Source organism: Thermobia domestica, chromosome 13, assembly GCF_964235325.1.
Source record: "Thermobia domestica chromosome 13, izTheDome1.hap1.1, whole genome shotgun sequence".
Classification (NCBI taxonomy): Eukaryota; Metazoa; Arthropoda; class Insecta; order Zygentoma; family Lepismatidae; genus Thermobia; species Thermobia domestica.
This window is the reverse complement of record NC_137466.1, coordinates 28,749,756-28,765,345: the sequence shown is the minus strand read 5'-3', so window position 1 is coordinate 28,765,345 and position 15,590 is coordinate 28,749,756. Positions and strand designations below refer to the sequence as shown.

The window sequence follows — 15,590 nt, the reverse complement described above, 5'->3', positions numbered from 1 at the left end:
TTCAACCAGAATTTCTGTCTCTGTTCGTCCGTCTACCTGTTTCACCATAATTGCTGTAAAAGTTATTCGGTCTAAATGGAACTTGGTATATATTTTCCTCCAATCTTTGAAAATAACCTTATTGCTTGCTGTTGCAAGAATCTAAATCTCAAATGGGACACTTAAATGTTCCGTTTTAAGCAGTAATGAGCATAGTGTCCTGCAAGTGTTACGTGAAATGTAAATGATGAGAGCAATTCTACATTCCCTCGTTAAAATGACTGGATATACAAAGTTATCTTTCATAATACTCATTGGGAATGTTAAGGACATGCAGCCCTTCCCACTGGTCTAGTGATTATCAGATGTGAGTTTGGTGCACGTGGTCTCGGGGTCGATTCCAAGAAGACAACACAAAAGTTAATTTTACATTCACTTTCATTAATCATGCGTCTCATCTAGCCTAAAGGGCAAAACTATGGGACATTAAAATACAACAGTTCATTTCATTTCATTTTAGTTCATGCCTAGAACTTCTAAATGCTCTTCACTGCTTTAAACTTTTATAATGTGTTACTTGTATATTTTATAACTTAAACGATTGCTGGCACCCAATGCAATCTGAGAATCAGAGGTTGACAGACACCTCGATTCATATGCGTCACTATTTTGAAATTTAAAATTCTGGTCACTTTATAAGAGCCTAGTTTTAAGCGTCTTTTCTGACACCAATTAAACCACAGACGAAATACCTCATTGAATGAATGAATGTGAGGGAGTATATTAAAGATCAGAGTAAGATTTTATTGAATTATTTATTGAATCATATTTTATTACTGTAGGTGCTATTAATTTTATTTTCGTAAAGAAACAAGTTACTGTTCGCATATACAAATATAATTAAATATTTTCCTTTTTGAAAAAAAAAAAAAAAAAAAAGACGCGGTTCCCTGGGTGTCCGTGGACCACAGATTAGGAGACACAACTGATTTATTGGAAAAGTACACTTACAGAATTAACAAATTGCTGCATTCTATGACACATTTGATAGGAGTATGCAATTTAGTATTTTTTTTGTTAGTATTAGTTGCAATTTAGAGTTTATTAGAAAAAGTACATTTCCTATTCACAAAACAAACGGTGTTTTTGTAATCATATCTGATGCATTAGTATTGTTCATGGTCTATTCACAGATTAAATCTTATCAGTTAGCTAAATGGACTTTCCAAGCAATTATCTTTCTTTCTTCATGACAAAAATTCTTGGTTTCTTTTCTTCTAATAACAAACCTAAACACGCCACATCAGACTAGAACATGTGGAAGCATTAACTTCTAATTAGAAAATGCGTTGTTTACCTCAACAAATAGCATGATACATACTATTATGCCACAACTAAGATAATACGAAGTTTCTGAAGAGAAATTTACGAAAGCAGTGACTTTATCCACGTTGAAGATCATGTTTACATCAATAACACTAGTTAACAAATTTAAACTTTTTGTTTGTTACATGAGAAAAATCACCTGATCTTAAAGGAACTTTTTGCGCTGAATTCGAATATGCACTCGGTTTCTCTCCATCACGTACAGTTTTCCCGTAACAGAGGGATTTTCGGGAAATTCCCTCAAAAATTTCCCTTTTTCAGATATTTTATTCCCCTAGCTCCTGTCCCCTTACATATAGTAACATAGAAATTATACCTAAGTATACCTTGATTTATATTTAATAAACCCTAAAAGTTTCGTAAAAATCGCGTTGTTCTTTCTAGAGAAATAAATATATTTGTATGTATACTGTGTGCACTGTTTATTGCACCTGATAGTAATGCTTTCAGATCTCCTGAGTTGGGGTAAAAACGATTTGCTTTATTACTACAAACACAGACATAAAAATGAATATTTACAATAGTCAACAACACACTTGTATTGCTCTCTGTAAATTAGAAACGTGTATAAAAATAGAATGTACTTCCAACGTATATTTCTTTTAAACGTACAATATATGTATATCTTAATACATATATATACAATTCTCCAAGTTTTTTCGTTTTGTTCATGAAATGGTTATCAATATTTGTTATCAAATGTAACAGAATGCAAAAGAACTTCCACTTCCCGAGCCCCCTACCAACTGGGAAGAGATATGGCCAAAAGACTCTGATGATGATCATGACCTTGATGAACCATCGACATCAACATGTACATCCAAGGATCCAACGTTCATCCCTGACTGTGTTCGCGAGCCACATTTCATCCGGCAATGTGAACTTAATGACCTAGTCCGTGATTTGCACCTGACAAAACAAGAGGCGGAACTTCTGGGATCAAATCTCCAGCAGTGGAACTTATTGGATGCAGAAACGAACATATCAGTGTACAGGAAAAGGCATGTTCAATTTTCAAGCTATTCCTCAATGCAAGATAATGTGTGCGTATGTACGGATATAAATGGGTTGATGGCGGAGCTAGGAATTCCTTACGTTCCAGAAGAATGGAGGTTATTTATCGACGCGTCAAAGGTCAGCCTTAAAGCTGTCCTTTTAAATAATGGAAATAAAAAACCTTCTATACCACTTGCGCACTCAGTGAAGATTAAGGAATCCTATGACACCATGTCAACTTTGCTAAATCTTATAAATTACAAGGACCATTGTTGGCAAATATGTTGTGATCTCAAGGTAGTTGGTATTTTATTAGGACTGCAGTGCGGTTACACGAAGTATCAATGTTTTTTATGTTTATGGGATAGCCGAGCTGATGACAAACATTATGAAGTGAAGGAATGGGAACCTAGAGTGAATTACGTACCTGGAGAATGCAACGTCAAATACGCTCCTTTGGTAGATCCTAATAAGATATTACTACCGCCACTTCATATCAAGTTAGGACTTATGAAAAACTTTGTCAAAGCCATGGACACATCTGGTGAAGGTTTCAAGTATCTGCGAGATAAGTTCCCTAACCTGAGTGATGCTAAGATTTCAGCGGGAGTGTTTATTGGTCCCCAAATTAGGAAATTAATGCTTGATGATAGCTTTGACAGCAAGTTAAACAGTGCTGAGCTAGCTGCCTGGACAGCATTTAAGTGTGTTGTGCGCAACTTTCTGGGCAATAACAAAGCTGAGAGTTACACAGAAATCGTACAGGACATGATACAGAAATACAAAGAGTTGGGTTGTAGGATGTCTTTAAAAATCCACTTTTTGCACTCCCACCTCAGCTTCTTTCCTGCTAACCTAGGTGCTCTCAGCGACGAACAGGGGGAAAGATTCCACCAAGATATAATGGCAATGGAGAAAAGGTACCAGGGACGATGGGATCCTTCAATGATGGGGGACTATTGTTGGGGTCTTGTTAGAGAATGCAACATTTCTTACAAAAGAAGGAAGTAGTGTACGTTTTTGTAACCCAATGGAAGTTTCATATATTGTGATAGTTTTGATTGTCTTTTCATGACCTTTTGGTACATTTGTATTATTGTTTATTGTAAATTGTCACACTTGTAAATTATATTTTATATATGTGTTTGTGGTAATAAAGCAAAACGTTTTACCTCAACTTAAGAGATCTGAAAGCATTACTATAAGGTGCAATAAACAGTACACACAGTATACATACAAACATATTTATTTCTCTAGAAAGAATAAAGCGATTATTACTAAACTTGGAGGGTTTGTTAAATATGAATCAAAGTATACTTAGGTATAATTTCTATGTTAGTATATGCAAGGGGACAAGATCTTGGGGTGTAAAATAAACGAAAGGGGATTTTTTAGGGATTTTCCCGAAAATCCCTCTGTTACGGGAAAATCGTACGTGATGGAGAAAAACCGAGTGCATATTCGAATTCAGCGCAAAAAGTTCCTTTAAGAAGAGGTATTTCCTTTTATGTAACAAAACCTTTGTTAACTAGTGTAATTTACTTAAAATAATTATAATTAACATTACATCTCTTCTTAAATTGTTACAAACAACTCTAAATTAAATCAGAAACAAATGTATGTTGTTCTCTTTTTATATTGAATAATTTAGCTAAGTTTAATAAATATTTCTCTTTCTCATATTTTTTCTGTTACAATTTTGTAATATACTTTGAAATTTCACATTATACATGAAGTCATATGTTGAACACATTTGTAGCCAGAGTTTCAGATCAAATTGACACTGTTATTTTCATGTAATTTACACAATTTCCGAAGTGACATGTATAAATTCGAAGAGTACGAAGCGTATGAATATGGTATTACTTCCTCTTTAAGCTTACTCGTTTGATGGAGGCACAAGCGCAAGATGATGCAACTGCTTTCTTCCGCAGCAACCAGTGTTCGTAGATTTCCTTAAGAAAATTTCCCTTGAATGACAAAATTTTCCCTTACCAAATTTTCCCTAGTTTGTTGAGTATCCAACTACTATGACAGATGTTATATGATAAGATTAATTTAGCTATATTAAAAGGAAATGTCAATTGTTTTATTGATTTGCTTTTTTAAAATTTTTTAAGCTAAGCATTTATATTGGTCAGTCAGTCAGTGGGAGAATATCTCTGGATTTTCAAGTTTTATCGAAAAATTCCCTTTTTTCCTTATTGCTAAATTTACCTATGAAATTTCCCTACGTTAGAGAGATTTCCCTTAAACTGTGAACACTGGTAGCAACGAATTCATATTAAATTTAGAGATATTTTGAAGAGCAATATTTAAATTTAGGTTAACAATACCTCACATTTATGTTAATGAATATTTTTATTTCAATTAATTTTGTGCTTGTGCTTGGCAAAATTTGCACTGGGTACGTACTTCACTAGAAATATGTTACAGCAGTCTTATAAAGCGTTGAAACTGAGGCGCATCGTCCATCATAGCAATTTGGATTATGGATATATGTCAAAAATTCATGTAACTAAAAAATATTTAAAATTTGGTTTTCGTATTTGTATTTTGTATATTTATCTTCGACATTATGATTGGGAGATTCCGCATCCGGGAACCTCTTCATTTCCCTATAGCTCCCAAGATATCACAGAAATACATATACTATGGTAAAGCTATTGTGAAAGTCGGACTAGACAAGATTCCTTTCCCATACAGAGGCTAATGGACTTCTATATGATAGAGTAGAAAGGGCAAAGTGCGGATACATGGAAGTTGCACCATTGAGACCGTAGATGTAATATATCTGCTAACAAAGTAGTCGTGCTGTATCAAGTCCAATGGCACCGATATTTAATTGATTCTGGGAGGCTACATTAAAGCACTTTCTAACGCACATTTCAATTGTTTGAACGTGCTAAACGGTGCCACGAACACGGATTTGCTGTTCAACGCTTCAGTGAATGGCAGAGTTTGACAGGCTGGTGATTATGTATCACTGACTAAGCCACATCAGAAATGGACTTCAGTGAAGCTAGCACCATCGGTGTTGTGCGGAATTAAGACATTGACGACGCCAGAGAATCCATGCCATAGCTCCATGTATCCGAACAAACTATCCATCATGCTATTCGCAAATTGTCTCAAGATAGTCCGTAAGGCAATATTCACACGTTTGAAAGCAGCCGTGTCATGCTAAGGAAAACTAACTGCAGGAAGCTATACAATATATACCTGGCAGGAGGTAGATGAAAATTTGTAGTAACTGTACTTAAGGCGTGTATATTTCTGACCGGTTATGAAAAGGTTCGAGCAATTATGTACAGAAGTATCGATTTTGTTACCAAGAAAATTAAAACTATGCCGCGTTGCCAATGTGAAAAATCAATATTGTATATTATCAAGAACCGTTTATACAAATATTTAAAAAGAACGAAATCTCCATACGGTATTCGGCGAACAGAAACTGGGTGAAATTGCACCAAGAAAAGATGTAAGCCACACTGCCAAATCACGACTGGTACTCTACAGACGGATGGAAGCTGGAATCGGCATTCGTCTATTCCCTTCGTCGACATTCTAGTGAGGAGTTCCGATAACAGTTCAATGGACTATTGTGTATTTTGGACTTTTGAGACACCGCCTTTCTTCTCGTAAACTACGTAAGTCTTCTCCAGTGGAAGCTGCACTGACGGGGATTGTCAGCAGTGCTTATCGTTATATAGAAGGTAGAACACAGCCAGTGTTGAAAAGATGAACCCTGACAGGTGAGTGAACACTTCAAAGTTGTCTGTGGAAGCCTATCATCTCGTGTAGCTACGAACTTATTTGATGTTTAAAAACACACTCGAATGATCTCGGTGTTGAGAAGGGATGTTAAGTGAAAAACTATATAGATAAAGAATATACAATATTTGTTTTTATACATACTTTTATTTAAAGAACGTTATATGTAGTAAATTATCTGATACTTGCAAAGGAAAAGGAAGTGATACTTCGCACTGCAGTCATTGAAGATTCTTCCTGCTGAAACTGCACTCAATTACAACTAAACTTACTGTATTTGTCAACAATTTCCATACATATTGTAATTACTTTGCGAAATCCAGATGAAAGTTGCGACACATTATCGAGCGTCTCAAATTATTAAGGTTATTAATTTTTATTAAGTTTACAGAGTCGAAAATAAATATCTTAGCAGCATGATAGAAGTTTAACATTTGCTGTTTTATATGTTGTATAATATTATTTACTGTGTTATTAATTGTGATATATATTATTTACTGTGTTTTTAATTGTGATATAAATTACAGTCAGGACATGTTACTCGCACACAAAGCACAGTAATTTTGCCTTTGGGCTGTTTGTTGTCTATGTGATGGTAAGCATTGAACAACTTCTAATTATAAATTCAAGTGCACGGAACAACGTCAATGCGGAAGTGAGAGGGGAAAATGCCATCATTGACGAAGTATTACAACTAGCATCCAAATTAGCCTTAGACTTGGTTTCTTTGTAGTTCGAGTTTGTTTTCAAAATCTATGGTATATCAGACACGAAATTGTACATCAAAGCTGAGCTGGGGACTACTTCCATTCTTACCCGTGATTGGATCCAGTTCTCCCCCACGATAAACCAGAACGCTACCTACTTAACAAAAGAAAATCTCTATTCGACTTATTCTGAATTTGGAGGAAACAACTGAGCTGCCAGGGTGTTTGAATTAAATTCGATGAAATGCTTTTAACATGTTATTGATTGAAGTGGGGATATCTTGTAATTATAAATTTACAGTTTACATAAGCTAAGCAAGAATGTCTTTCTATATTCACCTATATTCATTACTTTCACGTTTTAACACACTAGCTCTTACTCTTTTCAACTTTCTCTGGTGAAATGCACCTCTAAATAAACACAATTATTCTCTCAAGAACGAGAAATAATGGATATAACAGGCACAAGGTTATTAATCTTGTACGAGCTATCGAATGTTTGAAAGGTACACTGTAATTAAATACTTTGGATCACTGGTAGAATATCAGAATCACTGGAGACTCGAATTGTCAGACTTATAAACACATTTGCTGTTCTCACACGATAATCCTTCGCCGCATTTAGAGGTTATAGGTGAACCCATTAGAAGAAAGCATGGATCGCCTTCACCTGAAAATACGAAGAAATTAATATTTTCTAAAGACTTATCTTGAACTTTTTTTAAATAATAAACTTATACATACAGTACAAAAGTTCATGCCATAATAGAAAAACTAGCTATCTCGAAAAAATAGATATAGTTATATATCAGATGAAGCTTTAAAATCCTTGAAGCGAATATGTGTATATTTCTAATCACACCACACAGAACAGTATCGCTCCTTAATTGGTAGCTTTACAATGTGATAAGAAGCCTCAAGAATCAGTACGAAAAACACTTCCTTCTGAAACCATTGAGTATTATCCTTCAGTGAGTAAGAAATACTATTGTACCTACAGAAACTAACAATTCAAGTTAAGCCTATCGTAAAGCACATTATTTTATAATATGTACTGTATTTTAGATCACATATAAGAACATGAGCAACTTTCTCACAAAAATAACTTGCAACAACATGTAAAGGTGTAGGGTGTCGAAAAGTCAGAAATTAGTTAATAATTAGGAAAATTTAGGTAAAAATATTTGAGTGATAGGAATGGTGGATAAAAGTAGAAATGACTTTATGAGAATATTGTTACTAACATTCGTGATTTTGGAATACATCCAATGATTTTAGCAGAGAAACGGGAAATTTTGAATCTAGGATTAACAACATTGTAGGCTATGGCAGGTATTTATTTGATGCTGATAAGACAACATTGAGAAGACTTTATAATTTAGTAATAATGAAGCATTGAAGATGTGTGGATCGTGTATTCGCTGTGAAAGCATTTGATAAGAACGATGACATTATATGACCTCCAAGAATCAACTCAGTATATGCGATTTCTCTGTGTAGTGAATCTATGGGTACATCTCGAAAGCAAAGACTACGGTATACGTCCAGTAAACATCCTTGAACTGAAACTGAAGGTTAAACAAGGATTTACTGGCGTTCCTCAAGACTTAATAAGCTGAGCACTCCAGTGAATTTCCAAAACATACTCACATCATAGTGTGTTTGCTGAGATGGGACACATCTTTCCGATGTCAAGAAATAAAGTGACATAGCTAATGTCATTGTTAATGGCACACCACACTCTCTACATGCAAAGAGTACACCACACACACACACACACACACACACACACACATATATATATATATATATATATATATATATATATATATATATATATATATATATATATATATATATGTTAAAATTTCCCTCAAATTATGGGAAATTTCCCGTTCTTCCTTTCTCCAAAGAAGCCAAAATCCAGGAATTTGTAGAGAATATTGAAGCCTCTGCAAATATCTATCCACTAATAACTTCATTCAAAAATTGTGGATGCAGAGGTGAAAATCTTACAATATGGGTCAAGAGGGAATTTAATGCATTAAATGAATCTAATTTTAAAAATCCCAGCTTCACAACATGTTAATATTATGCATTTTTAATGTTTTGGTGTAGCTAATAATTTTGCACCTATTTTATGTTTCTTCTCCCTACAATGTTGTAATAAACATCTGAAAACGCAATTTTTCTCTTCTGTTCTGAGAAATTTTGTTGCATTCCCCTTTTTTTCCTTTCGGGAAAATGTATATTTCCTTAATTTTCACAGAGTAAGAACAACTAATTAAATATCTTCAATGAGGTACAGTTATATCTCATCTGTGTTTACAACCTGTATTATAGCCAGTGAAAGTAAACGCTATGCTTTCCAAGGAAACTTTCAGCGTTGGAAATGAGCTATCCAATATGGTGGCCATAGTGACCAAACCCAAAGCGGGATTTTTTGGGATTTTCTCTGATTGCTGAATAGAGTATCAGAGTATCATGATCATTTTAGAAAAGGTTTCAGTTTTTTTTTTTTTTTTGAATGTCCTTTTTTGGCCTAATTGCACCGAATTAATATGGTCTGAATCATTAAATGTATTCTTCCCTGTGTTGATTAGTGCATTTTACATCAATTAAAATTTTCCTGTTTTTCTATGTATAATGGAATCTTGTATTAAGATTCTGTGATTTGATTGATTAATTATAGTTTAACACCTCTCTTCAGCATCGAGGCTATATAACGTGGGATCTATCTTTTACGGGAGGCTCCGAGCAATTACTTGGGTTGTATCCGAAGTAGGCATCCCAACTCAATCGATTCCAGGATTTGTGAACAGAAATCACACATGCTAGCTACCAACTAAACTCCAGAGCTAGTTTTTCCGTCTGGTGATGTCCAAGTGTATTTATGAACGTCGCGATGTGGGAATTTTGTACTCTTCACGATTAGGTTTTTGGATGTTGGAAAGTTCACGAGTCTAACACCGTTGTCATTACTTTCCTTATGCAGACTTTCGTTCCCTATAATCGGTTTGAAAATATCTTCTCGTCCTACCTTCGCATTGAAATCTCGTAATAGAATTTTCATATGGTATCGCGGGAGTTGGTCAAATATCCGTTCCACTTCTTCGTAAAAATTGTCTTTTATATCGTCATCCTTACTTTCAGTTGGGGCATGTACATTTAAAACAATAATACCACACCACCGTCCCTTAAGAGTAATAAAAGAAAGTCTGTCAGTAACAAATTCAACCCGTTTAATTGCTGGTAATATTCGTTTGTGAACTAAAAACCCCGTTCCTAACTGGTGATTTTTATTTCCTTCCCCGTAAAAGAACGTAGAATTTCCGGAATTCACAGATACATTTCCATCTCACCGAACTTCCTGAACTCCTACTAGGTGCATCCTGTACCTGTATTTCTCTAACTCACACGTTACGGATTTTAACGCGCCTGCCCTATAAAGACTTCTAATATTCCTTGTTCCAAATCTCATGTCCATTTTCTTTTGCTGAGGTCGTGCCAAGTTATCAGTTCTTGTCCGAGGCTTTTGTGAATATTTCTGAAGAAGTGCTTTTTTTTTTTTTTATTACAGGATGAGGTTGTTAGTCTTACCCAAACCCCCAGGCTGGGGGACCACTCCTAGTCGGCTGTCCGCGACTGCTTATTCAGTATATTCGCAGCTAACCTCTATATCTAGAGGCCTTCCCCTCGATCCACAACCTGAGGACGCGCCATGCCGTGGTGATAGGAGTTCATTGGGCAAAACACTCCAAAAATAAAGGTTCATCTTACACTGGAGAAATGGTTATGCTTCCTTTTCCATTATTATTTGGCCATGAAACAAACGCCTGAGACATATACAACGCCTATATACAACAATGTTGTGTTGGAATGTATAATGCGTAGGATGTGATGTTTTTTTTTTTTAAATTTCAACACTTCCAATGCACCCGTAAAAATGTAATAAATAGATAGTGGCTATGTTTTTTAAATATTCAATTAGAACTGGACGGACAATCTACATGAAATTTGCAATCGATCAGTGAAAACGTCATCTTTCTAGAGCCTGTAGTTTCCGAGATCTCATTGTCGAAATTATTGACCACAAACATAGACGTCCACAACATATAGTTTAAAAGAACTCGGAAGATGGAAGCATAATTCACATGCGTTGATTTTAGAGAAGGCTTATTAAAATACAAAGGCTTTGAACAATAATTTTAAAACATAAACTTTATGAAAATTATGTATTTACAAGTAACTAATTTCATTAAAATACACATACTCAAAATGTTATGTTTGTTTTTGTTAAACATGAAATCACACATAACCGGAAATGAAAGATTTGAAAGCCAGAGTTATAGGTTGGAGCTCAGTCGCTTTCAATCGCTATTGTAACATTTTAATATAAGTATATATATTTGGACAATTCTAAATCGGTATTTCACCAAGTTTAGAGATACTGTACTTCTCTGTTCTTTATTCTAAGAAAATCTGAAGGATTCACTTTTATTTTAGAATTTGTAACTGGACTTTTAAGTGAGAAGCAGGTTGTGTTGAATATTGTAATCAGATAAGCAAGTGTGGGTAATTGGCCCAATTATGGATTTCGTCAGGACTCATTATTCCGGATAATTGGAGTTTCGCCGTACAATTTTTCTCACAGTTCATTTTAAATAAAAAAGTTTTATGATTATTGTGTGTGTGTGAGAGAGAGATAGAAGATAGTAATAAATTCAAGATTATATTAATGCTTATAAAAACATGAATAACTGTATATGATCTAATTTTGTGGGTATGACTTTTTATAAATTAAATTCAACGATAGACTGTGATAAATCAAAAGTTTAGTCGGGAAATTATATCATGCTTTTAATACTGTAAGAGCTGAGTTCCCACCGTGGTCCAATTTCTCAACTAATTCAAATATTTACTTCTTTTCATTTGAAAATACATATGGTACTTGCTGAATGTGTTGTAGAATATGTAGAATATTAACCGATAATCGTACAAACTGTAAAGGTCATTAATCTCGATAATATACGTACCCAGGAAACGGACACATGTTGGACAACAGCCACAAAATCCTCCTTTTGGATCAAACTCTCCATTGCATGATTCTCTCGTAATGCCTTGATCACACTTCACACCTTCACATGCGTTCTCGGGACAAACTATAAATCCACACGTACAGATAACGACTGTGGATAAGGTAACAAACAACACAGTCCACATCATCGCGTCTTTTCACTTCTACTGCTTCTGATGCTCTGAATTTAAACAAACAAAGACATTAGAATTGAAGCCACTTTCAGTTGAAAATGAGTTGTTTACAACATAAATCAACGAAACTGAAATGCATTGTCAATTTAAATACAAGGATAGAGGAAAATAACTTGTTTTCTTATCAAGGTTCTTGACACGCATGCGTTACTTCTTTCCACAGTCTAAAATATTACTTCACGTAAGAAACATATGCTGCGTATAAATTAACTGTAATATATGCAGAAAAATACACATGAGAAGAGTGTCATAAAATATTCTATACGAATTATGATTACTTGTTAACTGTTGTGTTCTGTACAATTTTATTTTCGTTTATCTTAATAAAAATGTTTAACTATTATTCAAAGAGACATTGCACAAAGGATCACATAAATTTTAAATCATTGCATCCGTAACATCATTTTATTACTTTCCCTTTCATGAAAGTGGAAAGATAAATTGATTTATATTCCAATGAGAGCATTTACCATCACATTTAAAAATATTTCTTATAGTATTCTATTCGATATTGGAATATTAAACGTAATAGAAAGATAACCATTTAAAAAATCTAAAAGTAATGCTCTTATAAAATGCAATAAAATTATATATACAGGGTGGACCATTTAATGTGATACACGTTTGTAACTTTTAAATTACCAGAAAAAAGTTGAGGTTTTGCACCTGTAAATACCGACAGGAGGACATTGTTTGATATACTCTGCGATACCACCATATTAACAGTGTTGCCAACCCAACATCTCTACAGCAGCAATAACGCAAGTAAGACGGGAGGGTCCATACACATCTAAATACTTTAGTGTCTAATACTATGATCATATGATGGATATCGAATGAATAGGGATAAGTTACATGTTTGAAAATTTGATGTTTTTCAACAGCCCTTATTTTTTAAAAAATCTTACATAAATATCTCATATGGAATAACAGAAACGGTTTCAATAGATGTACAGATCATAATACCGATTAGAGCAATTTGATATCTCAAGCCATTCTCAAAATATGATAAACACTGACAAAGTTTACAACAATTCTCAAAATATATAATTCCGAGAACTTGTAATTACACCTGCCAAAAACTATTGAAATGAAATGAAATCTTTGTTTTACGTCCCACGCATATGCCAGCTAGGCTAAAGGAAACGACGATGATGAGAAATGAATTTAATCGTGGAATGAAGAAAGTGGGAGGAAACGGAAGAACCCCGAGAAAATCCACACGCACTTTGTTTCTTCACCACAAAGTCCACTTGGCCCGAGGTGGGATCGAACCAGGGATCCCATGCACCAGAGGTACCACTGGACCACCTCGACCTCTGTCAAAAGCTATTGTTGGGATGTTATAGAAGCAAAGAATAGCAACAATAATTTTTAAAAAAATTTCACGAATACGCCTTTAAGCAATATGGCAATTTTGACTTTTTTTTTTTTTTTTTTTGCATATTTCAGGAACGGTTTGAGATATCAAATTGCTGTAAACGGCATTATGATTTTATGCCTATTTGATATTATTACTTATTTAAGTATGTTTTCGAAATAAATTTCCTTGAAGAAAGTCAAATTGTCAACTCTTTGTAACTTTGGTCCTGCTTAATTGAAATATGCTATATTATGTATTAACCATAGTATTTAACACTAAGATACTATGAATGTACATTGCCCCGTTCGTTTTACTTGTGTTATTACTACTGTTGAAGCCTGCTAAGTCTTTTATGCAGTGTTGAATTCAGACATTTCCACTCGGGAGGGGGGATGTGAACTCTTCGGGAGAGGGGTATTTTCTGTATTTTTGCAAGGAAGCAGCATTGTTGATGTTATCTAATGAATATTAGTAATATAAACACAGGTGGGAGGTACACAAACGTTACAAAGCAGTTTCTACTACGATGCAAGCCTCAGAATAGAAGCAAATAAATAAACACGCACAACTTACCTAATATTGAAACTAATTGTGGATAATTATTCAATGTAAGATTGTAATTAAAAACAATATTTTATCTGAAACAACAAATAATTATAAAGCCTGGCAAAAGTATTTTAGACTAAACTTTAATTGCTATTTACAATAGTTACTTTTGTTATTTCCTATTTACAGTAGTTATTGTTTGTTATTAATGTAGAAGTTTTGTAAAAGAAGATTTAAAATAACTCAAATATTTTAATTGTCGTACGCAAACACACATAGAAATATTTTAACAAAAAGTTCTTGTTCTTTCTCATACTTTTGATTCTAAACCAAGCATATTCGCCTTGGCTTCTTCGCTGTATATACATCAATAACTTCGTTTACGAAATCTTCAGTAGGATCTTCGTCACCTTCAATAGCAGTCTTTTACTGATATACTACTATTCTATTGATAAAATCTATATAAATCTCAAACCCCGGGAGGACAACTGTTCCTCCCTGATCTCTCTAAATGACGCCCTCTGAATCTCGCCCTCTAACTGACTTCAATTTACGTAAAGAAAAGTGCCGTAAAATAGGGGAACATTGGCAAGTTTTTTTTTTTTTTTTCAGGTATTTCAGAAACTATTGAAGATTAATTTTAAAAAGTCACTATGACATTTGTACCTCCTTCTTATAATATCTGTAACATCTTTTTCAGAATTCGAATTTGTACCTGCATAAAAAAATATTCATTTTTGGTGCCAATTTTACCCCGTATACGGACAACTTTGGCAAGTCATTTATAAGGCTTGTTTTTAGAAAATTTGTACTCAACAGAGGCTGCATTGGCACCTAAAAACGTTCTTAAAATATTTTACTATATTTTTAATTTATTCTAACCATTAATCGTACAATTTATGTATAGGAAAACAGACATCACTAGATTACAAAAATTGAGTGAAGTAAATTTCAAAAACAGTGAGTTGAATTATTATAACAGAATTTGAAGTTCTCAATTAGGGATACCGCTATTGTACATTGGGCATTTACAATAAGGATCTGTAACAGTGGCGATCGAAGAAAATTTTCTAGGGGGGCATCTCCATGGTTGCTATATTACGTCTGGTATTTCTGGTATTTAATATACATGGTTTGCTATATTATGTATACACTTTCGTGAGCCAGAGGATCCGGGATCCCCCTTCGAGCGCCCATGATCTTTAGTGTTCTGAATACAATTGCCACACTCCAATTTAAACAGTTCACACAGTAAACCCAATCCGGGCCTGAATGTTTACTCCAGAGACATGAACAAGCGTGACATTGGTTTTCATTTGAGGAGCTGTTCGCAACAGCTTGAACGTACTATGTTAGTCTAATTATTGCTCAATGTTGAATTCATGAAAACCAGATTAAAGAAAAACTAGCCAAAAAGAGAGAGATGATTTTGCTGTAGAACAGCGTTGCCAAATTTACCCTGCTCTATGCCAATGTTACCCCTGGGTGCTAATGTTCCCCCCATTTTATGGTGTGTTTACGTTAACAATCATAAAACACATTTACGTCTGTTACTTCCAATGCGGAAA

At 34.3% G+C, this 15,590-nt stretch overlaps 1 protein-coding gene across 1 annotated transcript in view; it reads right to left on the bottom strand.

The window, feature by feature from the left end:
* Nucleotides 1-775: 775 nt before the first annotated feature.
* Nucleotides 776-15,590, bottom strand: part of LOC145668062 (fungal protease inhibitor-1-like) — a 78,435-nt gene continuing 63,620 nt past the window's right edge. Inside the window, exons 2-3 of the mRNA XM_081735560.1 lie at nucleotides 11,879-12,100; nucleotides 776-7,512 (exon numbers count right to left, since the gene is read on the bottom strand). Of these exons, the coding sequence (XP_081591686.1) occupies nucleotides 7,394-7,512; nucleotides 11,879-12,068 (309 nt within the window). The 5' untranslated portion in view covers nucleotides 12,069-12,100 and the 3' untranslated portion in view covers nucleotides 776-7,393. The remainder of the gene's footprint in view (nucleotides 7,513-11,878; nucleotides 12,101-15,590) is intronic.